This window comes from Lissotriton vulgaris, chromosome 1_1 (genome assembly GCF_964263255.1).
Source record: "Lissotriton vulgaris chromosome 1_1, aLisVul1.2, whole genome shotgun sequence".
Taxonomy (NCBI): Eukaryota; Metazoa; Chordata; class Amphibia; order Caudata; family Salamandridae; genus Lissotriton; species Lissotriton vulgaris.
The window spans coordinates 1,402,586,631-1,402,610,769 of record NC_141685.1 but is presented as its reverse complement, the minus strand read 5'-3'; the positions used below and the strand labels follow the sequence as shown (position 1 = coordinate 1,402,610,769).

General features: G+C 45.4%; 1 protein-coding gene across 1 annotated transcript in view; it reads right to left on the bottom strand.

Annotated features, from left to right (window-relative positions):
• CDHR3 (cadherin related family member 3) overlaps positions 1 to 24,139 on the bottom strand; it is a 225,264-nt gene that overhangs the window by 93,959 nt on the left and 107,166 nt on the right. The window contains exons 5-8 of the mRNA XM_086929671.1: positions 23,885 to 23,979; positions 23,689 to 23,793; positions 17,986 to 18,134; positions 721 to 910 (exon numbers count right to left, since the gene is read on the bottom strand). Coding sequence (XP_086785797.1) covers positions 721 to 910; positions 17,986 to 18,134; positions 23,689 to 23,793; positions 23,885 to 23,979 — 539 coding nt within the window. The remainder of the gene's footprint in view (positions 1 to 720; positions 911 to 17,985; positions 18,135 to 23,688; positions 23,794 to 23,884; positions 23,980 to 24,139) is intronic.

Here is a 24,139-nt window from a genome sequence, read left to right as displayed (position 1 = left end):
CTACCACATTTGTGTGAAAGTAACATCTTCTACAACCCTCCTTTTTCTATACACTGTCTATCCAAATTAAATACACACTCGGGTGCAATAGTGTGGAATGTACCAATGTATTCATTGTACGGATGGATCATAAAAGGCTATCCAAGGCTTAATTCAGGCTCTGGACTATGCATGAGTAGAGACGTGGCCTACAGTGAAGCAATTTTTGACCCGGTTCTGGAAACTGAAACGTTAGACCCTTTTGGGTGGTCTGAATATTTCTGTTTTGGACATTCCCATTTTTTTGTGATCTGGACAATCTCCATGTGTGTTCACTTAATACAACAGAACTCTATATGAGAGAGATTTGGATTGTATTAATATATTTTGCAACACTGGACCCAAGACAATAAAGTCTCCAGTTGGACTGAATACTGAACAATATTTTTTCATTTATTATGAAACAGATAAGCATTAAAAAAATTAACATTGATTTAATTAGAAGCGTTTGGAGTACGGTTTAACTAAACCACTAGACAATGTAAAGGCTTGTCTGATTGATCCAGATTATATTTAAACAGTCTTTGTAGGTGGCGTAAGAAGCTTCACTTCCTCCCATGATTTAGGGAGCAGATAGAGCGCTTTACCCAAGTCTGGTGGTAAAGATATGGTAATGATATGCTATGGCAGAGTTCTGCGATTTGAATGTGTTAATACACTATGTTAGAGAGTATGCCCTACCTGAAAGCATACTGTTCGCACACTGGCGGGTTGTCGTTGAGATCCCCAACTATGAACGTTAGGAGAATTTTGTTGCTATGTAGTGCAGAGGGGCTTTCCCGCACTCCAATCTCCAAGTTTATGTTAGGATGGAGCCTAAACGGATCCGCTTCACGGTCTATGGACATGGCAATCTGAATTACACCTGTGACTAAAAAGAAAGATATAAAAAGAGATATCATTTTTTTTATAATACTTTTTACCTTATAGACATGTGTATCTGTCCTGACGTTTCTCATTTTGAAAGCGACATAAAAGGCAAATTTATAGATTGCATTTTTAGATGCTCAAGGAACAGCGTTGCAAAACATGTAAAAACATTTCAAGAGAGCTTCCTACACATATGTGAGGCATGTCAAAAGGCACCGGCTAATTTTTCAATTAAAATTGATTAGCAACGCTTACTCAAAATACGTAAAAGCCATCAGGGAAGCATAAACAGTGTAATTTATTGACACTAAACCACCATTAAAACGTACATGGTGCAGCGTGGACTCAAAAGCCACACCAAAGCAGTAGCAGCCTGATTCATCATAGACCCGTTTTGCGAGTCTATAATAGCGATTCATAAGGAATCGCTATTACAGGCTCGCAAAACAGGATTCATGTAGGAATCGCAAAAAGATTTGCGATTCCTACACAATCCTTATTTGCGATTAGCAAATTGCTAATCGCAAATAAGGAATAACTCCCCATTCATTCCTATGGGCCAAAAGGCCCATAGGAATGAATGGGGAGTATTCCTTATTTGCGATTAGCAATTTGCTAATCGCAAATAAGATAGCGATTTAAAGGGTGCCAGGCGTGTCCAAAGGACACCCTGTAGCACCCCTTAAACGAAAATTGAAACAGGTGTTGCGCACACACATGTCCAAAGGACATGTGTGTGTGCAACATGCAACTTAGAAAAATGCTAAAAGAATTTTTCTAAGCTTTCGCTATTTACCACGAGGTTTGACCTCGCGGTAAATAGCGGGCCGAAATTACGTTTCCTGAGTCTACAAATGTTCTAAGTGTCCCCCTTTTGGGCAGATTGTATGTTAGAAAGTTGTTTTCCTGAGAAGTTAATATATGATGTCGTGCAGTATTGTAACAGTAACATCACAGCATGCATGAGGGTTTCACAATGGTTGCCCTCTGTGAGCACAACCACTAGCGCAAAGATACAGCCACTGCATTTACCAGTGGCTTGGATTCTAGGTCGTTATTGAAGATGACCCATATGTTTCTCAACAAGTACACTGATGAGGATTCTTATCTATTTGTGGAGGCCAGTAAAAAAAAAAAAAGAGTAGATCGATTGATGCAGCTATTGCGCCAGAACATTTAAAGAAACTTAACAAAAGCGTCATGAGCATAGAGCCAGCTCTGTAAGCCACAATCACAAATCAGTCAGCCTAGAAGAAATATGTGCAGCTTCAAATCAGAGGAGAGGGGGGACAACCTTCTGACATAAAACAAGCATTGGCAAGCCACTAGGTCTCGCTTTTGTGACCTAGTGGTTTTGCCAATGGTATTTAGCTACATTGCACAGTATGCCTGATGCCTGCGCATCATGGTTAAAGAATTAGCACAGGGAGCAGATGGGGGCAGATGCACCATAAGGGACGGGGTGCGAAGTAACACCGGGTCGCGGCCAAAAGCAAAACAGGGTATGGGTGGAGGGAGCTACATAGAAGGCATGGGTATTAGGGGAGCAAACAGGTAAAAAAAAAAGCAAAGTGGATCTGGTGGCGAGAAGTACATGGGTGAGAAAGCAATGCAGAGGAGAAGCACACGGGTGACGGAGAAGATCTGTGAGTGCGGCAGTGGTGGAGGAGAGTAGACGAGGAAGACATCTGACAAACACATGCAGTCTGGGGAGTACTTAAAGAAGAAGAAAGAAAACGATTGAAAAGCAAGCAGTGGAAGGACACAAGTAAAGCATCCATGGTCCAGAAGAGTGACAAATGTAGATGAGGAAAGAAAGCCGAAGATCAAGCCACTACAGAAGCAAGCAACTGAGAGTCACCATAAAGCCAACAAGTGATAAACAATGGGTGGTCTATCAGCCTACTGTAAGCTAACAATATGTCTCACAAAAGGCAGGCAGCACACCTGCTGTCTAGTAGGCTTTGACCTAAAAATGTGACTGACTGAATCACAGACCAATGGATAAAGAGGCTGACTGAAAGGCCCCATAAGTAAGTTTATCACACAAATAATGTTAGTAAACTTACACGGTCTCTCTAAAGCCATACCTAGGAATTGAAAGAGTCTGTGCCTTTAATAAGTGATACTGCATTGTCCAAAGAGCATCTTTTGACATGGATTTCAGGAAAACAGTCTTTTGTTTAACTGAAGTACTAATAAAGAAATTAGACTCAGTGCTACAAAAGTATTTCTTCTTTCACTCACCAGCCACGTCTCTCAAGCAAGACGAGGGGAAATGTACAGTTGAGCAAAGTAAATGGGCAGTGCCCCCGTGCAGAATGTGAGGTAGGACCCCTGAATCTCTCATATCTCAAGGATATTCAATGGCCCAGGGTGGAAAGGAGCCCATCTGAAGTGTTTGGGGGCTCCTGAACTGTCCCCGCCTCCTCACTGCAGGGGCTGCAGAGGCCTGTGTAATGCCCCTAGTAACGTTGTGTATCCCAACCTGCACACTTAAACATGTTCTGGAGTTTTGAAATGAGTTTTCTAACATAAGGGTGATCATTTCGTGATTATGGACTGTGTATTACAGAAGATGGCACAGCCGACCCCAATGAACATAAAAGAATGAACAAGAAAGAGGCACAACTGCTCAACAAACAGTCACTTCGGGAAAACAATGTGCCGAAATTAGGGAACAGGATTTGAGTGTTTCTAAGTATACAGAAACAAGATCAGAGAACCGACGGATAAAACATTGGAAGCTTTATCATAATTCCAGGGTGACAGATAACAAGTGGCACATTCCTTGGCACACGGGGATTCAATCTGGGTGAGAGGCTCTGATCAGAATCTGGCAATTGACCTGACATGGCATTTAAAAAAAATATAGAATTATAGATGTGTAACTATGATTTACAGGGATTTTTTTAGAATGAGGGCTTCTGAGGGACATCAATTAGACAATGAGAACTAAGCTTGAGTTGTCTATCATGTCACTCAGTACCCTGAGGTGAAAATCAACCCAGTAACTCAGAGTTACCCTTCTATTATGTTAAGCTGTGTATGACCCACAAAATCATCTGCCCCTGCATATAACTGCTAGACTGGGGGAAAGGGGTAATGGGGAGCCATATAGTATTGCAAAACCCTCCCTGTCCCAAATGTGAAAAAAAATACTTCATCCCTGCCTTCCTTCCTCCTCCTGCGGCTGTGCTTTCTGCTGTAAGTCAAAACAGACAAGCAGTGCTGCTCTGACAGGCTCCAAGAGTGCTGTCCCAGCCAGGATGGGTGGGCCTTTATCACGCAGGAACAGTGGATAATGTGTTTTTTTTAAATCAACTGTTGGTACGTCACAACTGAGATTGACCAGGTTTAGAATCTGGTGAGAAGGATAGAGGATTCCTAGGGAATCAGTCAATCAATCAATCATAGCATTTGTAAAACGCACTACCCACCCGTGAGCGTCTCAAGGCGCTGGGGGGTGGGTGATGCTGCTATTATCTTCACTGGACAGGAAACAAGTTGGCAGGGTATGTCCAGAAGTGGGTCCCTTGCTCACTTTGCCACTGGATTCAAGCTAGCTTGGATGATGAGGGCTGTTAGCCCACAACCTTTCCCAGGATGCTTGTTTCCGGTCCAGGGAAGGCATGGCTTGGCAGTTCAGGCCGGACTGTTCCCATGAGGCACAGGGTCAGACTGGTTTGCATATGGCCATGTCTGAACTGGGGTGGCAGAGTGGGCTAAAGAACGGTGATGGATTAAACCCAGATCAGTTGACTGGGTGTGAGTGTTTGGTTCAGATGCTCCGTGCATCACCACCCCCTTTTGAACCGCTTCTGCTCGAAAAGCCAGGTCTTGAGGGAAGCCATGCAGAACAGCAAGAACGATGTCCCTTCAAGTACAGCCTCTGCCACTATAGGCCGTTCGATCCCAGGGTGTACTGTCAGCTTTCACTGAGCAAACACTCAAAAATAACGCCCTGATGTGGCTTTTGAGGATTTTTAAGTGTAACCATTTTATGTTGCCCCAAATTATGGCTGTGGATTCCACCTCTGGTGTCGCAGTGGACTGTATTCTTTAAAATCAAAACAAGAAACAGTTTACCAGATGACTCTTCTCAACAAGAACACCGTATTTAAGTCCCACGTTTTCCTCTAAAAATGTAATGCATTCTAGGATGTGTAACGTTGGTTTGTTTCAATTGGACTAACATGGTGATTTGTAAAAGCAAAGCATGTGACAGGAACATGGTTACCATGAGGACATGGGGCCATATGGTAATTAAAAAAAACAGAAACACCACACCTCACTGTACGTGTATATACATTCTGAAGAAACTGTGCTATATGGCAGAAAGTCCAGCGCCTGTGCAAGGTTAATAGGCATTGCTGTCAAGAAACCCCCACCTTCAGCGAGCCCTGACATTTTAGCCAACATCACTTTGCATTCTGGGACTTGAAGTTTTTAATTTCCCAATGTCAGGAGATTACAATTTCTAGCAGGCACTGTGTTGTTGTAAGAAGTCAGGACTGATTGGAGTGTCATTCATTCTACAAGATACTTGGAATCCTAGCACCAGGTTTGGGAAATATATAGTCATGCCTGGAAGCTTCTAAGGGGGACCTGCTCAAGTATGAAACAGGGAATCTCTGGAACTCTGCTGGAACAATGTAAGCAGTCAGAGCAGGACTGGGGAGAGTAAATCAAATGCTAGACTCTGACATGGTTGTAGTGAAATAAGGAAAGTTCTGTCAGACTAGTACCTCTGTAATGCAGTGGGGCAGAGGCCACGCCCCCATGCAAATGAGGGAACACCTCTGGGGATAGCGCTGGTGCATTATGTGCGCCAGCAGAATTATAGAAGGGGAACCACGAGCGTCTGCTTCTGAATTTTTTTTTGTTCAGTTTTATATAGCGCAAACTCAACCCAAAGGTATCAGAGTGCTTTACATGAGCAACAGTAGCATTACAGACGGACGCATTTATTTTGTTAGCCACAGGGAGATTAAGTGATGTGTTCAGAATCGCGGGATGTTGAGCGTCCCTGCCGATACTCGAACCCAGGTCCCCAGCTTTAAAGTCCACCGCTCTAGCATTTAGGCCACTTCCTTCTGTAATCCAAAAATGCCCGGGGTGCACAAATGAGGTCAAACGCCAGTTGCGCCCCCCTGGGCACTCCAGTAATACTGCTCCAGAATGGGAGAGAAAACTTGTGAACAATGGCGTATTCAGTACTTTAAATGGGCCGGTACTCACCGGTACTGAGTACCGGCACTTTTAATTTTTAACCTCCCGAGTACCGGCACTTTTTTCATCGTTATGGAGCGTACCGGTACTCATGACTGGTAGGCTCAGTGGTACATGTGCTGCTGAGGATGAGGTTATCTGAACACAACTCAGACAAATCGCCACCGTAGCCCTGTGCCGAGCCGCGGCTGAATCATTCAGCAGCGGCTCATTACATTTTGTTAGTGTGGCAGGGGAGCAACCTCAGTATCACACTGTGAGTGACATGGGGGCACGCTCAGTATCACGCTGTGGGTGACAGGGTCTGGTCAGACCCTGCACTGTAAATCACAGGTATGAAATTTCGCAGCCACTTAAGGTCCAGACAACTGGCTGAGAGTCTGCAAGGAGAAAGCTGTGGGAGGTAGGAACTGGCGGCATTGATGCTCTCTTGACCGGGTGAGAGGGGTGTTGGGAGACACTGTCTCTCTCCCTTTTCTGTAGTGCAGGCTTCGATCTTCACCTGTCTGCTGCTCCTTCACTTTTCGCCATTGAGATGTCTCTACTGGCTCCGTCTACTTTCTATCATTTACCGGTAGCCACCGAAGTAAAGAAAAAAATGCATATTCACCGGCATCTGCAGAAGCATTCGGGATGGGAACCATAGTGGTTTATGTGGTGTTCATCAGGGATGGTTCCACTCAGCAGTTCGTATATTCTAATCAAATTAACATTTTTACAGAATTGTGGTCTGGATGAATTTAAGGTATGTTCACAAATAATGAGGCTAAAGTTTGTATACTGCACACCACAAAGCATAAATACATAAAACTAGGTTCTGTCGAATTCTGAATATTGACAAGAGTCATGAAAACTGGTGTATAGCAAAGGAATCGTGTGGGTTCTTTATTTGAAAGTGAAAGGAGCTAAAGACATACATATTTAAGGCTCTGTTCCTGTTGATGCACAGCTTACCACCATGGTCTGCTCCTGGTAATTAATATCCATGCTGTCCTGAGCCTGGCCTCTGGCCTGAAAATCTGAGCAAGGTTAGGCTGTGGTTGGGGTGGGGTCGGAGTTGAAATCTTTTCAGGGTTCTAAGTTGAACTGGGCTGTGAGTTAGGGTCTCTGTGGGACTGGGGGTGGTCTCTAGTTTTAGGCTGGAAGACAGGTAGGCCTGGGCTGCGTTTTGTGCCCAGCCGGAGAGATTGATAAATTATGTGCTCGTCTAGGATCTGAGCTGGACAAAAAAACTAAACTCTAAACTTAGGTGGGCTCTGAGCTGTGCTGGTTCATCAACTGGTCAGTGAATGGGCTAGAATCTTTAACCCTCACCCGGTTGGACAGAGAACAGGACTGGAGTGAGCTGCAGACATGGGGGCGCTGAAAACTGGTGATAAAATGGCTGCATGTGGGAGGCTGATGCTGGAGTTTACTCACAGAAAGCACAACTGGGAGAGATCCGCACCTGCCACACACTTACCGAAGACAGACTGACAACACTTACTACTCACACATCGCCTCACAAGAACAGGGAGTGGCTCGCAAGCAGCTCCTGTCTCTGGCCCAGGCAGGGTTATGGGCTGGGTCATTTTGGGTAGGGTTGGGTTCTCCTGGATAGGGTTGGGTTCTGCACTGAGTTATTCTGGAAAGGGTTGGGGTCTGCACGGAGTTCTTCTGGGCAGGGTTGGGTATGGACTGGGTTCTTCTGAGCAGAGTTGGGTTCGGGACTGGGTTCTCCTGGGCAGAATGGTTCTGGACTGAGTTCTCTGGGCAGAGTTAGGCTCTGGACTGGGTTATTGGGTTCTGGACTGTGTTCTTCTGGGCAGGGTTGGATTCTGCACTGGGTTCTTCTGGGCAGGGTTGGAATCTGCGCTGAGCTCTTCTGGGCAGGGTTGGGTTATGGGCTTGGTTTCTTCTGGGCAGGGTTGGCTTCTGCACTGAGTTCTTTTGGCAGAGTTAGGCTCTGGACTGGGTTCTTGGGTTCTGGGCTGTGTTCTTCTGGGCAGGGTTGGATCCTGCACTGGGTTCTTCTGGGCAGGGTTGGAATCTGCGTTGAGCTCTTCTGGGCAGGGTTGGGTTATGGGTTGGGTTCTTCTGGGCAGGGTTGGCTTCTGCACTGAGTTCTTCTGGGCAGGGTTGGGTTATGGGCTGGGTTCTTCTGGGCAGGATTGTGTTCTGGGTTGGGTTCTTCTAGATAGGGTTGGGTTCAGGGCTCGGTTCTTCTGGGCAGGGTTGGGTTTTGGACTGAGTTCTTCTGGGCAGGGTTAGGTTCTGGACTGGGTTCTTGGGTTCTAGACTGGGTTCTTCTGGGCAGGGTTGGATTCTGCACTGGGTTCTTCTGGGCAGAGTTGGGTTCTGGACTGAGTTCTTCTGGGCAGAGTTAGGTTCTGGGCTGGGTTCTTGGGTTCTGGACTGGGATCTTCTGGGCAGGGTTAGGTTCTGGACTGGGTTCTTCTAGGCAGGGTTGGATTCTGCACTGGGTTCTTCTGGGCAGAGTTGGATTCTGGACTGAGTTCTTCTGGGCAGAGTTAGGTTCTGGGCTGGGTTCTTGGGTTCTGGACTGGGATCTTCTGGGCAGGGTTGGATTCTGCACTGAGTTCTTCTGGGCAGGGTTGTGTTCTGGGAGTTGGGTTCTGGACTGCGTTCTTCTGGGCAGGGTTAGGTTCTGCACTGGGTTCTTCTAGACAGGGTTGGAATCTGCACTGAGTTCTTCTGGGCAGGGTTGGGTTATGGGATGGGTTCTTCTGGGCACGGTTGGCTTCTGCACTGAGTTATTCTGGGCAGGGTTGGGTTATGGGCTGGGTTCTTCTGGGCAGGGTTGTGTTCTGGGAGTTGGGTTCTAGACTGGGTTCTTCTGGGCAGGGTTGGATTCTGCACTAGGTTCTTCTGGGCAGAGTTGGGTTCTGGACTGAGTTCTTCTGGGCAGAGTTAGGTTCTGGGCTGGGTTCTTGGGTTCTGGACTGGGATCTTCTGGGCAGGGTTGGATTCTGCACTGAGTTCTTCTGGGCAGGGTTGTGTTCTGGGAGTTGGGTTCTGGACTGCGTTCTTCTGGGCAGGGTTAGGTTCTGCACTGGGTTCTTCTAGACAGGGTTGGAATCTGCACTGAGTTCTTCTGGGCAGGGTTGGGTTATGGGATGGGTTCTTCTGGGCACGGTTGGCTTCTGCACTGAGTTCTTCTGGGCAGGGTTGGGTTATGGGATGGGTTCTTCTGGGCACGGTTGGCTTCTGCACTGAGTTATTCTGGGCAGGGTTGGGTTATGGGCTGGGTTCTTTTGGGCAGGGTTGTGTTCTGGTTTGGGTTCTTCTAGATAGGATTGGGTTCAGGACTCGGCTCTTCAGGCAGCGTTGGGTTCTGGACAGAGTTCTTCTGGGCAGGGTTAGGTTCTGGACTGGGTTTTTGGTTTCTGGACTGGGTTCTTCTTGGCAGGGTTGGATTCTGCACTGGGTTCTTCTGGGCAGGGTTGGATTCTGCACTGGGTTCTTCTGGGCAGTGTTGTGTTCTGGACTGAGTTCTTCTGGGCAGGGTTAGGTTCTGAACTGGGTTCTTGGGTTCTGGACTGGGTTCTTCTGGACAGGGTTGTGTTCTGGGCGGGGTCCTGTGTTAGGCCCTGAGCTGGACTCCACCCTCATCTGAGCAGGGGACAGACTGGCTCTCGGCTGTGCTGTGAGAAGGAAAAGGCTGAGCCAAGGGTAGGATAGATTAAAGGGCAGGGTTGGGTTGCATTTGCAAAGAGTGGTGAGCTGAGGGCAGGACTGGTTCACTGAAGGAGATTAGCTCTAGACTTGGCTGGGGTGGGTTGGACCCAAGGCTGGGATCATCCCTGAGCTGAGTTCTTGGATCTTCAGAGTTGGGCTTGAAGTGAGATGTCTCTGTGTTGGCATTGCCAATAGGTCACGCTTTTGGGACCTCATAAGTATTTAGTTACGCAGCACAATATCCTTGGTGCAACAACATCAGCTGTTACACTTATAAGGTCCCAAAGGCGAGACCTATTGGCTATGCCAATGCTTGTTAATTCTGTGGTGAGCCTTTTGTGTCATTGAATATGTGCTTTTGTGTGAGAGAGCGGAAGCGACAGAGAGAGCATCAGGACATAATATGAAGGTATTTTAACTGAAAATGTGAGGAATGTTTTGTGTGTGCATGTCTGCTTGTTCTTGGGCCTGTGTGTGAGCGCATGCTCATAGGCAAGAATGTATGAATGCTGTAACAAAATAAAACAAATAAGAACTGAAGCTGCAAATATAAAAAAAACACAGAAACTAAAGCATAACACATTGTTTGGCCTTGATGTAATTTTTTGTGAGGAAATACCCACTTTATGTTCACACATTTATCATGTTTTTTGGTGTGTGCTGAAACTGCTGTAACTAACATGTTTCTTTAAATGCAATGAGCGGCTTACACAGTTGAAAGGGGCATATTAGGAGACAGGTTATTAATTGTCTCATATGCCATGCGCACATGTGCAGAGGTAATTTGCACATCCAGGCAATTTGAGACTGTTGATAAGTATTTAAGGGCAAAATGATTACTTGACAGATGGCAGTAGTGTCTTTATATAATTATGCCAGCCCTCAGCTCCGCCCCTTGCCCCACCCCTAGCTCAATTTGATGAGTACCTGCACTTATTTTTCCCCATTTAAAGCACTGGGCGTATTTCAGGTGAATACATTTGTCACATATTCTTGGCTCCTTATATAAAACATGAAGAACGATTTCTGAGCAGATGGTATTGTTTGTATTTTATTAAAAAGTTTACCCAGGTCAAATTAGAAGATCAAACATTTCCGCCACTTTCTTTAAAATACAGAATGTGTTACGTGTCTTTTCATCTTTTGCTTTGATCTTTTTTTACTTGAATTGGTTTACAAAACCTACAACTGTCTACTCTTTAGAGGTGGAAAGGATAGACATATGGTGAAACAAAAGTACCTCAAACCGAGCACGGGAAGTGGAAGGACAATAATTAAGCAATTCATCTGTGCTTGCTCCATGCTCCAGTTGACAGACAAACACACAACAGTAAGTGCAAGCAGCAAATGCAGACCAATGAGAAGCAAGGAAATGAGACCGACAATGAAGCCAATGAACGGTAAGCAACGGGTGGGCTCCAATCCCCTTTTAGTTAACAAAATATCTTACAAGTGTCAGAGCATGCGCTGTCTCACACAAGATGTAACAAGCATTTGTAATGCAATAGGTCTCGCAGCATTAAAGTTTGAGTTATTGGCATTGTATATGACAATGCGTTGCATGAATTTTTTTTCAAGCTAAACAAAGTCGGCAAGGATACCTTATGTGGGAAAAAAAAGTTCTGAATTTGTAAACGTGAAATAATCCTAATATCAACGAGGCGCAGTGGATGCGGACCATTAACAGTGCAATAGGCAGGAAGGTGATGGCCGAGAGGTCCCCTGAAGAAAAGAATCATGCAGCAGTGATGGTGTGATCGGGGGGTGGGGGGGTGTAAAACCAAATGCAGAGGTGAACAGCAGCACACAGCACGGGACGAGGCGAAGGGATATGGAGTTAGATGTCGTCTTTTTTTTTTTTAAAGAGAAACACAAAGATTTAAAAAATAATAGGACCTGCAAGCCGCACAGATAGTAATAAAGAGCACACCTTACTACCACGGACTGGAAACAAAGGTCCATACAAATAACGCAGAAAACATGAATCGTGAAGGGTGGTCTAAGTGCTCATTTCATTATAATATGGACGCATCATTCTGTCTCCAGATGATAGACATTACTGCTACCTGTCTGAGGTGAAATTAACCTGTTTTAATGTCTATACCAAAACATGGCTTGCATGCTTTCTGCATTCACAGAGGAGGGGACATCGTCTTTGGGAGGGTCAAGCAGCCAGGGCCAGTAAATGAATATAAACCATGATGGCAGAAAAAAGGGTGAATGGTCAAACAGAGAGAGGATTCACGTCCATAGGCCATTGGCTGTAAATGCAAGGAGATGAGGAAAGCAGAAACGGATTGATGCTTACAGGCTAGCATTTGCAAGATGACGGGACAGGTGTGCGAAGGTCCATTTTAAGGCACCACGGAGTCAGGCAAGTGAAGAAGAAAGCAAGACAAAGAGATACGAGATAGGAACCCATGGTGTCAGGTCTAGACCTGAGAACAGATTGAGTAGGAGGGCGGTTGGTGGGGGCTGCTACAGTTTACAGGCAATGTGTTGAACATAGTACAGACTCACTGTGAAGATGAAAGGACATGTATGAGGACCCATGCTTTCCAGCACCAGCCAATCAGGTCGTGTTTGCATCACACGCATGGTGGGCCGGGGGTCATGCTTAGGCTGCCAGATTTGGGGCAAAAGCACATTCATTGGAAGAGATCATGCGGACATGCACAACTAACCAAGCGAGTTGGAACAGTCATTGTGTGTGTGTGAGTGGCTATGCTTTAGGAGCACTGACCTCTGTATCCTGTACAAAGGCACACTTGCTCTGAGTGGCGGCGCTTAGTAGCACCATACTGTCAGATTCACTCTGAAGCACGGCCACTCGGAGTGGTCATGCTGGTATGTAAATGCTGGACAGGTATAGTGCAAAGAAACATACACTGGAGAAATCAGGCATTTACTACTGGCCTCTCATATATAGAGTGAATGGGCTGAAAATGTGAGGGGGTCTCCGAATAACACGTCAGGCTGACAGATCCCGTCTGGGGGCGCCGTCATTGGAAGATGACACTTGCAAGCTGGTGATACAATGTGACGAGCAAAAAGCAATCAAACGGACTGTTCGTGCAACAGACAAGCCCGGTGCGAATGGTCAGTCATAGGTAGAGGTCATGATTACAAAACCCAGTTTATCAGGTCCAGTGTGATGGCAAGGAATGAAGATTACAGGCACCAGGCTGTAAAATCTTGAAAAGTGGAAGGACCTGTTAAGGGCAACTATCGCACGCTGTACTAGGCTGCCCGACTCATAGCTCATAGACACGAGAAGGAATCAAAAGATACGGGGCAAGCACCCTGGCCGGTGTGCACGAGTAGAACAGTTCAACCTCTGTTAAGGATCCCTGGAAACATTTCCATTATGGAGGAGGCCAGGAGGCATTACTGGGCATGCGGACACACGAAAAGCTATCATGTCTGCCCTCAGCAAGCCAGAGATGAACGAGCACACCCGGGGAGGGATCTGGGCTAACCCACCACATAGGAGGAGGAATGCGCTCAAGCAGCTAGTCACAAAGAGGAGGATGGCAAGTGGCAACCCCCCCTAATCCGATTGGTGATGGATGGAAGTACCTGTGATTCTTGCGCTCGGTGTTAGAGCCTGATGGCTGCCTGTGAAGGATTCAGTGTCCCGTGCTCCTACAGCCGCCCTCCGTAGCAAGGTCTTGACAAACCGTGAGCAAAACCGAAAGCTTCCGTGGGGCGGGACTTCCGTCTTCGGAAAATCATAGAGCAGATTATAAGTCACAGCATAGGTTTGTTATTGAGCAGTAGCTCCGCCTCTGAAATCTACCCTATTAGGGTAAGCTGGAAATCGACAAGACATGTTCTGGAACAGAGCGCTCAAAATCAGTCTTCTCTAATAGTGTCAGCATGACCACTTGTTTGAGTATCTCTGAACAGCTGTCTCTATGCAGGAAAGAGCTAGTGAGCACTGCTGGAGTCTTGGCAGAAGACAAACATTTGCTCTGCAGGACTGGCATTGCCGCGTGAGTAGGGGGCTCAAATGGACAGAGGGGGCAGTAAGGAAAAGACAGAGAAGTGCTATGGACAGGAGGAAAAGCACTATGATGTGTGCTTCATTAACGAAATTATCTTCATGGCAGTAATCTTTTCTTTAAAAAAACGTGCTAAAGATATGGAGTAATAACATTGTGGGGTTTTTTGTGACTGGTTCTTTGCAAATTTTAAAAAGCTGGTCTATTTGGGAGACTCAATAATGCAAATTGCATATTAAAGCGAACCATTTGCCTAAAAATATCTTTATTATAGAACCCACTTTACCCCCTAAATACTCTTTATCGTGATCTTCAATTGCATTTTACTACCAACGTTCAAACCTTCTTCAGACAGGGGTCATATTTTTAAATTTAGGGAAGACCAAGTACATTCATTTGATGTTTCAGGAGGAAAGCTTGTTTTGGGGTGGTGCTATCTAGAGAAAATGATATCTCTATAAAATATATGAATTTACCTTGCATTAAAAATGTAGCCCCTTGCATACTGGTTTCGGTTAAATGCATAAAAAAACACAAATACAGGTGAAAAATGTCATGGCTTAAACCATATGTACAGGTGACCAGAATGTAAACTGTTATTTATTTCTTTTGTTGAGGAAGGGAGGGGCATCATGACTCACTGGAGGCTTAACCTCTTGTAAGTCATGGCCCCTCCCTATACTCAACAATAGTAATAATTAGCATATTACTCTGCACATCTGCATATATGCTATATGTACTATAACAGTCGTCAACATTTCTTCACTCTACAATCTCGGCTCCATTTCTTTTCTTTGTTCTCTGGTAATCTTGGACCGGCTAGCAGCATTCAGTGATTGGCCTATCTCTTCACAAGCAGAGCAGGAGACTGTGACCACAATTGCTTTAAAGAAGATCCGACGATTTAATTGATGTCCTTCTGAGTGAGAATCACAGAGCCATCCTGTTTCTTAAGAACATGAGCGTAGCTCTGAGGCCTCTCAAGGCTCCAATGATGCTAAACGAATTGGAGCAGTTCGCTCCAATTCCGGCAATTGCTTGATTTTTTTCTTTTTTCCCTCAGCAAGTCCACTCTACTTCAATTGAAAAGGGAGTTACCTTTCTAACTTCTGAATTCTGGCCTTTCATTCTCTAAGATTGTCAATCAGCAAATTCCTAGCTCCAAATGTGTTACTTGTGCAGGGTCCCCTTACAACGACTTTCATTGCTTCCCACTCTAGTCAACGACAGCAGTCAGTGCCCTCGTGCTGTGAGAAACAGTGGCTAAGAGCCTATTTTAAAGGGTCATATTCTAAGCCTCCAGGTTGCAATTCTCAGTGTCACGTCAGTCATCCTTTTTTTCATTTGCGTACAGCACCAAGACCGAGTGGTAGTAGAGCACCCTCCCCTGAAGCACCACCTCTCAAAAGTATAGCTAAACTTAACTGTGTTCACTGCATCCTTGGTAGCCAGGCAGCTGGCTTAGAACAAATGACCACGTCTCTCTCTAACAGGCAACGGCTGCTTTGGTTGCTGGTCAAACAGCCTGTACAGATTAAGGTAGCTTGCTAAACACATACCATACATAACGATCTGTAAAAGACTTGCTATATGGAGCCATCCATAAATATTCCACTGGTTGGCTACTAAAAGACACGCTCACTTGGGTAAGGCAAAATCTATCAGACACCTCGGGCCCAAGTTATGGGATAGCCTGACTATTCATCTATGTATAGTTCAAGCAAAATGGCACCAAAATGACAAAAATCCAATAAAGGGAACCAAGCATATGTTTTTTTAAGTTCTAAGGAAGAATAGCACCAAGAAGTATAAAGTGACAAAGTTAGTCAATGGTCATGGTAGCCTGAGACCTGGGCACAATTTGACGCTGACTGCGATGGAGCGTGGCTGAGATACACCAGCCAGGTTTGTCCTGGTCAAAGATTTTACCTTGTGACTTTACTCCTTGAAGCTCCAATCCACCACAAAAGTACACTTCTAAAGCCATCTTGGATCTCAGGAGAGGCACTTAGAGACTCAAAAGATGTGATAAGCAGAAGCCAAACATCAAGGTCCATTCCAGGTCCATTTGCCACTGGTCAGCTGGGCAGTTGCAGGAAAAGACCTCTTGTAGCTTGTTGTGTCCCTGCAGCGTTAACAAGAATTCAGCCTTATGACACTTGGAGTCTGTTTCGTTGACATGGGTACAAGAGAGAGTAGGTTCAGTCTTCAGGGCTCTTCTCAGGTTGCAGAGAGCAGGTTAAGTCCCCTTCTGAAGTTCTCAAATGTGTGCCTAGATATGGCACATATATGCCTCGTAAAAGGTAGTGGGTGGGAATGACTCCAGGGCATGCCATAATCAAAGGGGTAAAAGTTCCCCGGGCCAACCCTACCCACTTTGGACATTTTCAAGATGGCGATAGTCTTTGGCAACACTAACTTTGGGATCTAAATGCTAGAGGTGTGTCTGGGGTGTGTACTATGGTAATCCTATTGGCCTTCCACATATAACACCAAAATCCAGTTTGAACCAGCCACAGTAACCAAATAAACCCAGAGAAAGAAGTCTTGTTCAACAAAGCGAGGCGTTGCTGCAACCAGATAGTGGATACACAAGAACTGTTTTAGCATCCTGATTTTGCCTACTGTAGTGCACCCCAAGTGTTATATGTAAAACCCCAGCAGACCTATCAAACAGGATGTGACACTCAAGCACGAGTTGACACTGCAAAATCAAAAAAAGGTCCACTGTGATTGGAGACTACCGGCTGGGCGACAAAGGAAAAGCCCTGGCCAGTGGTCAGTTAACATTTGCCTGTGACAGGAGAAGACCCATTGGAGTCAATTAAGTTCCTAGACACACCGTACTAGCCATCCTGTCATGGGAACACCTCCCACACAAAAGACCTTTGTTCTCTGCTATTCGCGCAGTTTTCACACCTTTTCAAATGCTAATTAGTGGGTGGTAGAAATGGGGGAACAAATGCAAATTGGGTTTAGGCAGTAAACGGTAACTTTCTAACAGTATCTTTTCCAAAATATTTATTACAAATCATAGGGGGCGAAACATGTATTGGCTGTACACCAAAAGAAATTGAGTGAAACAACTGAAAAAGAATAACGCTTTCTCTCTCCTTTACTGTATTTCTGTTTTCTCCATAAATCTTTATCGAAGTCTGAACGTATTATAGGAATGTATATGTATTAATGTTTCCATACCTTTTTAAGCTGTATTGACTTTTAGTGGGTATGTGGGACATACTCGCAACTTTAGAAATGTGTGAGAATAGGCCACGTAGAAAAACTGTAGCTTCCGTGTCCGAAACTGGTGAAAAGTTCCGACCAGATGGAGCTCAGCAAATCTAAATATCCCTTTAAGAACAATACATTGTGACACAGTAAGTAGCCCACATGTGAAAAAACACGAGAGCGACCCCTCTACACCAAGAGTCAGGGTACCATATACGGTTTGAGAGTTCACTACAACACACTCACTGAGTAGTGGCGTATCATAACCTTGCACACACTATCACATCTTAGTTTTTAACCTTACCGAAGGGTCTCTGAATAAAATTTGATCTCCTTTAGGTAATTTTAAAATCACACTCTCCATCTTACACATTATACCCCACACACACCATCACAGCTGATACAAGAAAAGATCTCCGACAAAGAGCCCTCTTGCTGGGCTCGTGGGGCATTCCAGCGCAGGCCCCACTAGGAGCAAAACGCCCAATGATGAAGCATGACACCCACAAGGGTGTGTGATGGCAACACTTCCAAATAAGGAAGATCCCCTTGGCATCATATATTCCAACCACACCTTTTCTTTATCATTTCCTCTGCACATAGGAGCAAGTACCCACACTGGTTAGAAAAGGAGAAGCCTCGACATGTTGCAGACAGGGCACGTGCAAATAGTGCTGAATGGCTCGATCATACGAGGGTGGCAGATTGCATGAAACAGCCTCCAAAGATCTCTTTTTATACGGAGAAGAAAGTACCAAAATGAAAAACATTCATCTTGTCTGAGGTTGCTCAAATCCAGCACTGCAGCTGGCTGCAGGCATTGTTTTACTAACGTCATGAACCCAGAATACATTTAAGAGTCATTCCAGCATACACAAGTTTTAAATATTCATCAAGGAGCCCATGGGGGAAGTCAGTGGTATGTTTGACTTACTTTGGTTGATGGTGAAGTAGTCGTTCGGAGTGTTGATGCTGTAGAGAAGGCTGCCTAAAAACCCAGCGGAGTCAGGATCTTGCGCCGTCACATTTGCAACAATGGTTCCGGGCACCTGTTCTTCTGGAATGTTGTAAACAGTTTGTTTTCTGTAATGGGGAGGCAATAACCAACGTCACTTGTAATGTCTCGTAATTCAGCTTGAAATTGAAATTCTCTAGTCAAGTCAAGTCAAAAGGTTTATTGCGTAATTAATTAAAATTATTTAAAAAAATTACATGCTAAAATAGTAATACCAAATTTAAACATTTTACTAAAATTGTTACTGCGCCACAGCTAGTAAATAATGTAAAACAATATTTAAAACTTTCATCCAGAGACACTCCACCTATCTAGGGTTCTCAGTCTGTTTTTGCAGGTTCAAGATTTCCTTTACAGTCCCTGGAGTTAGGGTGGCCATAATGTCCTGCCTCATTGTCTTCCCCCTGTTCGATTTGGCCCAGACGTATTTTCACCTCTGCCAGGAATTTGATTCCCCGGCATTCCAGAATTATAGAACTGCCTCCCAACCAACTTGTTACGGCTTGTCTACAGGAACTGATCTTTAGCTCGTTAAAAGTGGGTTTCAGAAGTCGTTGCCTCTGAGCCGTAAATGCCGGACATACACAAAGAAAATCGGCTAAGGTTTCTGTATTGTAACCACATAGCCGACATTGCTCCGTCTTGTAGGTACCTTTTCAAGATGGTAATATATCCTTCGAGATGTGCATACCCATCCTGTAATCTATAAATGCTCTTTTTAGATACTAGCTAAAATGGGAAGTTATGGAAACATGTGGTTTTCCTGCTGTAAAAGAGTCGATAATAGTCCAGCCGTGCCGACGTTTTGTAAGTATACATTTATCTTCTTGCAAGGATTTCCTTTTTGCTGCCACGTTGACGAATCTACTGCTTTATCCATCCCGGATTCCCATGCTGATTCCAGCTCCAACTCTTTCAAACAGGATTTCAAATACTTTCCCCAGGTGCACGGGGTTCCGGTCTCCCCTTGGTTTTTAATTTCTTCCCAGCTTAGCCAGTCCATTGTATCTGGATCTTCAGATCTAAGTTTGTAACAGAGTTTCACGAAGCCGCTCATGCTCCTGAATCTCTGGTTTTGCAGTCCAAATTCGAGCCTGATTTGCGACGCTGAGGCAGATTTTGGAAGATTAAAAACAGCTTTATAGATTTTGATTTGTAGATCATTTAATAGGTCGGCTTCCTTGCCACACCAAGTAACCAGACCGTAGGATAGGGTGGGTAAAAATTGGGCCGTCATAACTTTTAACAGATGCTTATAATTTGGGCAGTCCATTTTTGCTTTTAGCAAACGGTAAGCGAAGATTAAGGATTGGGCTTTGGCTTGTATTGCAATTTTGTGCTCCGTGTGTTTCGCTCCTTGTGATATTATAATTCCAAGGTACTTATAAGACCCTTGTTCTTCCACCTTTACACCGTTCGCCATCCATTTATACTTAAGCTTTTGGGGGTCTACTAGACAGACCACTTTTGTTTTTTCTTTGTTTAATTTCAGCCCTTCCTGTTTCAAGTATGCTGCTAATTTTTTTAGTGCTCTTTTTAAGCCAATTGGCGTTTTGCTCAGCAATACTATGTCGTCTGCGTATTGTAAACCAGGAATTCGATTGTTAGCCAGTGATGGTGGGTGAATGTCAGCCGACTCCAAAACACTCGAGAGGTCCGAGAGGAAGAGGTTAAAAAGGGTTGGAGCTAAAACACAGCCTTGTTTTAGACCTTGGTGTGTTGGTATACTCCTCGTTGTACAGACTCCGTTTCCCAATTTCACTCTTGCCCAGGTATTTTTATATAATGCTTTTATTGACTTTACAAGTTGGATCGGCACGCCCCAGTTCTTTCATTTTTCCCACAAACGCTCTCTTTTGACCCGGTTGAATGCAGACTTGATATCACAAAACAGGCGTACAGCTGTGCTCCCTTTGCTACAGCTCTGTCCATTAACAATGACAGGCAGGTCAGGTTGGTTATTGTTCCCATTCTCCGCCTGAAGCCTGTTTGAAACCAGGGAATTATATTTGTTTCTCCAATCCAATCCTGTAGGTTTGAGAGAATGCAAGAGGCGTAGAGCTTAGCCTCCACATCTATTAAAGATATAAGCCTATAGTTTGCTGGGTTGCGATGGTCACCATGCTTAAATATTGGATGGATAATATTACTTTGTTTCTTTTATTCCACGCTACACTCCTCCACCTGACGTGGCGTCCGAGAGATGGGGAACAGACGTTAGGAGCTCCAACAACAGATCCTTAACCAGTTCCAGGGAGCCCCGAAACCACCACCAAAACGGATCCTGTCACGTTTGCGAAACAAAGACTAAAGAGTAGACAGAAGCGTGTTTTTGGCAAAATAAAACCATACCTTACACGACCTGGCCTCCGCCCTGTCATTGCAACCCCGCCACAACTAGTGTCAGAAGTGGGATTGCCATCCCAGACCATCAGCCAACCCATGATAGACACCCTTAGCCAACACCTCATTAAAGGCCAGGAAAAGCTGGAATGGGCCATCGAGAGACAGATGACCTCAGCGCAGGCGGACCCCGAAGTGTTTAAAAGTACCATCACTGCCCATATCGAGAGCCTACAGAAGACAGGGCACGTCCCTGGCACCTCTATACCAGTAGAAAGGGGTGCTCCCCTGCCGAACTCATCTGGAATAGCCCTCCAGAAGTACTTGCCTGGGGAGGATCCAGATGCCTTTTTATTGAATTTTGAGAGGGCAGCCCGAGCTTGTGGATGGCCCGAGGACAAATGGCCCTTCTTGGCACCCCTCCTATCAGGCGAAGCACAATTCGACTATCAAGTCGCCAATCCTACGGGGCACAATCCCTACCAGAGGATTAAAGAGGTAATCCTTGACCATCTCGGTCTAGATGCAGAAGCTTACAGAGTAAGGTTCCGAAAAGAATGAGGAATACCAGGGGAGAACCCGAAGCACTATTTTTTCGCCTTAAAATGGCCGCAGATAAGTGGCTGAAGCCGGCCACTAGCACCAAGGATGAGATAATGACCCGGGTGTACCTGGAACAATTCATGAAGGCTCTCCCATACGGAACCCAGAGGGGGCTCAAGCAACACTCTCGGCCGAGCAAGCTATTGAGATGGCCGCATATTACTCAAGAATACAACCGCGAACAATGATATGGGACAATGAAAGACCCCACAAGAGTGCTCTACCCCCAAAATCCGAAAAGAAACCAAAATCCCTGATGGACATGCCAAAACCCAAACCAGTCCTAGTAGAGACCCCCCAGTCCAGAGGGCCCCAGTGCTTTGAATGTGGCGACTGGGGCCACATAGCCCGTCTATGCCTCAGAAAGAAACCAGCGTAGGAGCCCATGGAGGTTGGGTACATCCCGAAGGCAGTACTATACTCAGCAGAAATGGGGACATCCTTTTATCAACGTGTGCAGGTAAATGATAAAATAGTAAAAGCCCTATTAGACTCAGGGTGTAAGCAGTCAGTGGTTCAGAGAAGCATTATCCTCCCTACTCAAATTATCCCGATACATTGGTCCACATCCGGTGCGTGCACGGAAATGTAAAGCCCTATCCACTGGCGCTATTGACTATGGTACCCTGAGATAGAAACCCATGCATGGTAAAGGTGTGTGTGGTGGATTCCCTTCCCGAAGATATCATTCTGGGGGTCGACAATCCCAGCTTTCTCTCCATGTTCCAAGATAAAGTAGGGAGGCAAACAGGAGAACCAGGAGTCCCCTTCCGGCCTTCACTTCCCCAGACCCTTGGTTGTTAGATTGTAGCTTCCGATTCGCACAAGCCAATGATTCCACCTTATTTAACACCTAGGAGTCAGCCCATGTTAATCAGAGTAACCCATCCACCACTTATCCACATTTCCTGATCAAAAAAGACCCCCTGTATCGGGAAGGTCAACCAGGGGACCCACACAGCTACCGATCCCTGTACCATTCCGAGTGCAGATCCTATTTTTCTCCCACGCACATCTCACCGCAGGACTCGCAGGGGCTGAGAAAACCCCTGAGAACCTACTGCGTCCCTTATCTGGCCTGGCATCTATAAAGACATCCAGCGGTACTATCAAACGTGCGAAATATGCCAGAAACAGAATATGCAAAGACCTCCAGCAGCCCCTTTGCAACCCATGCCAATCATAGGAACCCCCTTTGAAAGAGTCGGTATGGACTTAATAGGACCACTACCTAAAACATCGAAAGGGAATCTTTATGCATTGGTTATTGTGGACTCCGCCACCAGATTCCCCGAGGCAATGCCCCTCAGGGCCCTCACTACGAAGAACATTGCAGAAAAGTTTGAGGAGTTGTTCTCCAGGGTGGGTCTCCCCAAAGAAGTATAGACGGACCAGGGGGTGCCGTTCATGTCCCTTCTAATGAAAGAAGTATGCCGCTCATTGGATATACAGCACCTCTGCACGTCTGTATACCATCCTCACACTGACGGTCTTGTCGAGAGGTATAAACGCTCTCTAAAACAACTTTTTAAAAGATGCTCACCGTAGAGGGGCAGGATTGGGACCGTCTCCTACCACTGGCCCTATATTTGTAACATTCCCGGGTACAAAGTAGCCTGGGCTGTTCAGCATTTGAAATGCTGTATGGACGACAGCCCGATCACTCCTAGAGATGACCAAAGATGTGTGGGAGACAGAAGAAGAAAACCACCAGCGTTCCTAATTGTATATACCCAACAACTAAGGTCAAAGCTGGGAAAGTTGAGGGATTTAGCCTACTCAACCTGGAGAAAAGTAGGAATAAACAAAATAAGTACTACGATAGGGAGAAAAGGTTGAGGAAACTATCAGTTGGCGACTGGGTATTAGTCCTACTCCCTTCTTCTACCCGTAAATTCCAAAGCAAATGGTTAGGACCTTACCGAGTAACAGACACCCTAGGCAAAACAACATATCGAGTACAGATAACACCCACAAAGACACAATGCTACCATATAAATATGCTGAAGAAATGGCTTGGGCCCACACCTAAAGCAGGCTTCAGCAAGAGTTGGGCAAAAAAGAGACACTTTACATTATATTCTGCAGTAGCCTTTGGTATGCTTATAGCAGGTCAATGTTGGAGAGACTAGCTTGATTTTACCTGGAGAGGGACAGTTGACTCCTCTCCCATTAGACCGGTAAAGAACCATGGCACTCACTAGTCTTAGATGCCACTAACTGTCAGCTCCTTCCTTACCTGGTGAGACGACTTCCCACTCTAGGATGGATGTGGACAGGTGCTGGGTGCAATCCCTCCCAGAAGGACCTTGTGTTCTGCCCGTGAGTAGCATACAGCACGCGGAGCAGCGCCTGTCACTCGAGGATGTCGATCACTCTGGGGAAAGCCACCAGTTAAGCCCGAAAGTGGTACGAAAGAGGAGGATGGTGCAGGGGTTCATAGGGAGTGAGGACTTTCACACCTACATTCACTTTTAAACCATGCTTCCTTTCAGAAGCAGGAACTTTTAGAGGAAAGACTGTTGGTATTACAGTAGGAAACCTGGCCACTGGCCAAACTTCTAGTGATCCTAGAAACTGTGAAAATGATATACCAGCCAGTTGAACGACATAAAGACGTCCAAGATTCATTGCTTGAGAGTTTAATCTTTTTTTTAAAACAAAAATTTAACTTACGTGGTGAAGAAAGGTGTTTCATCATTTATGTTATTAAGATTGATGATCAATGTTCCACTGACGCTCAATCCTCCAGGGTCCGACACACGGACGCTTAAGGTGTAGCTGTGAAAGATACAGAAGTGTGAGAGGAGCCTCGGTTTGGGAAGGTTCTGAAGAGATGGTGATGCATCAGGACAGAAGGTGCAGAACGTACCTGTCTGGGTCAGTCTCATAATCAAGCACCTTTGTTGTGGAAACAGAACCGGTAGTCGAGACTTGGAATGGAGCAGATGCAGGGGTAAGGGCATACTATGCAATACAAAAAGAAGTGCTGATGAGTGTTAGAGTGCTGACATTCGTATCAAAAGTGAATCTCTGAAGTACTTTACCAAATATTGATATGTTTTGTGTTTAGAAAGCGTGGATGTGACACATGAAAATCACAGATTTGCATTTTATATACCACAGT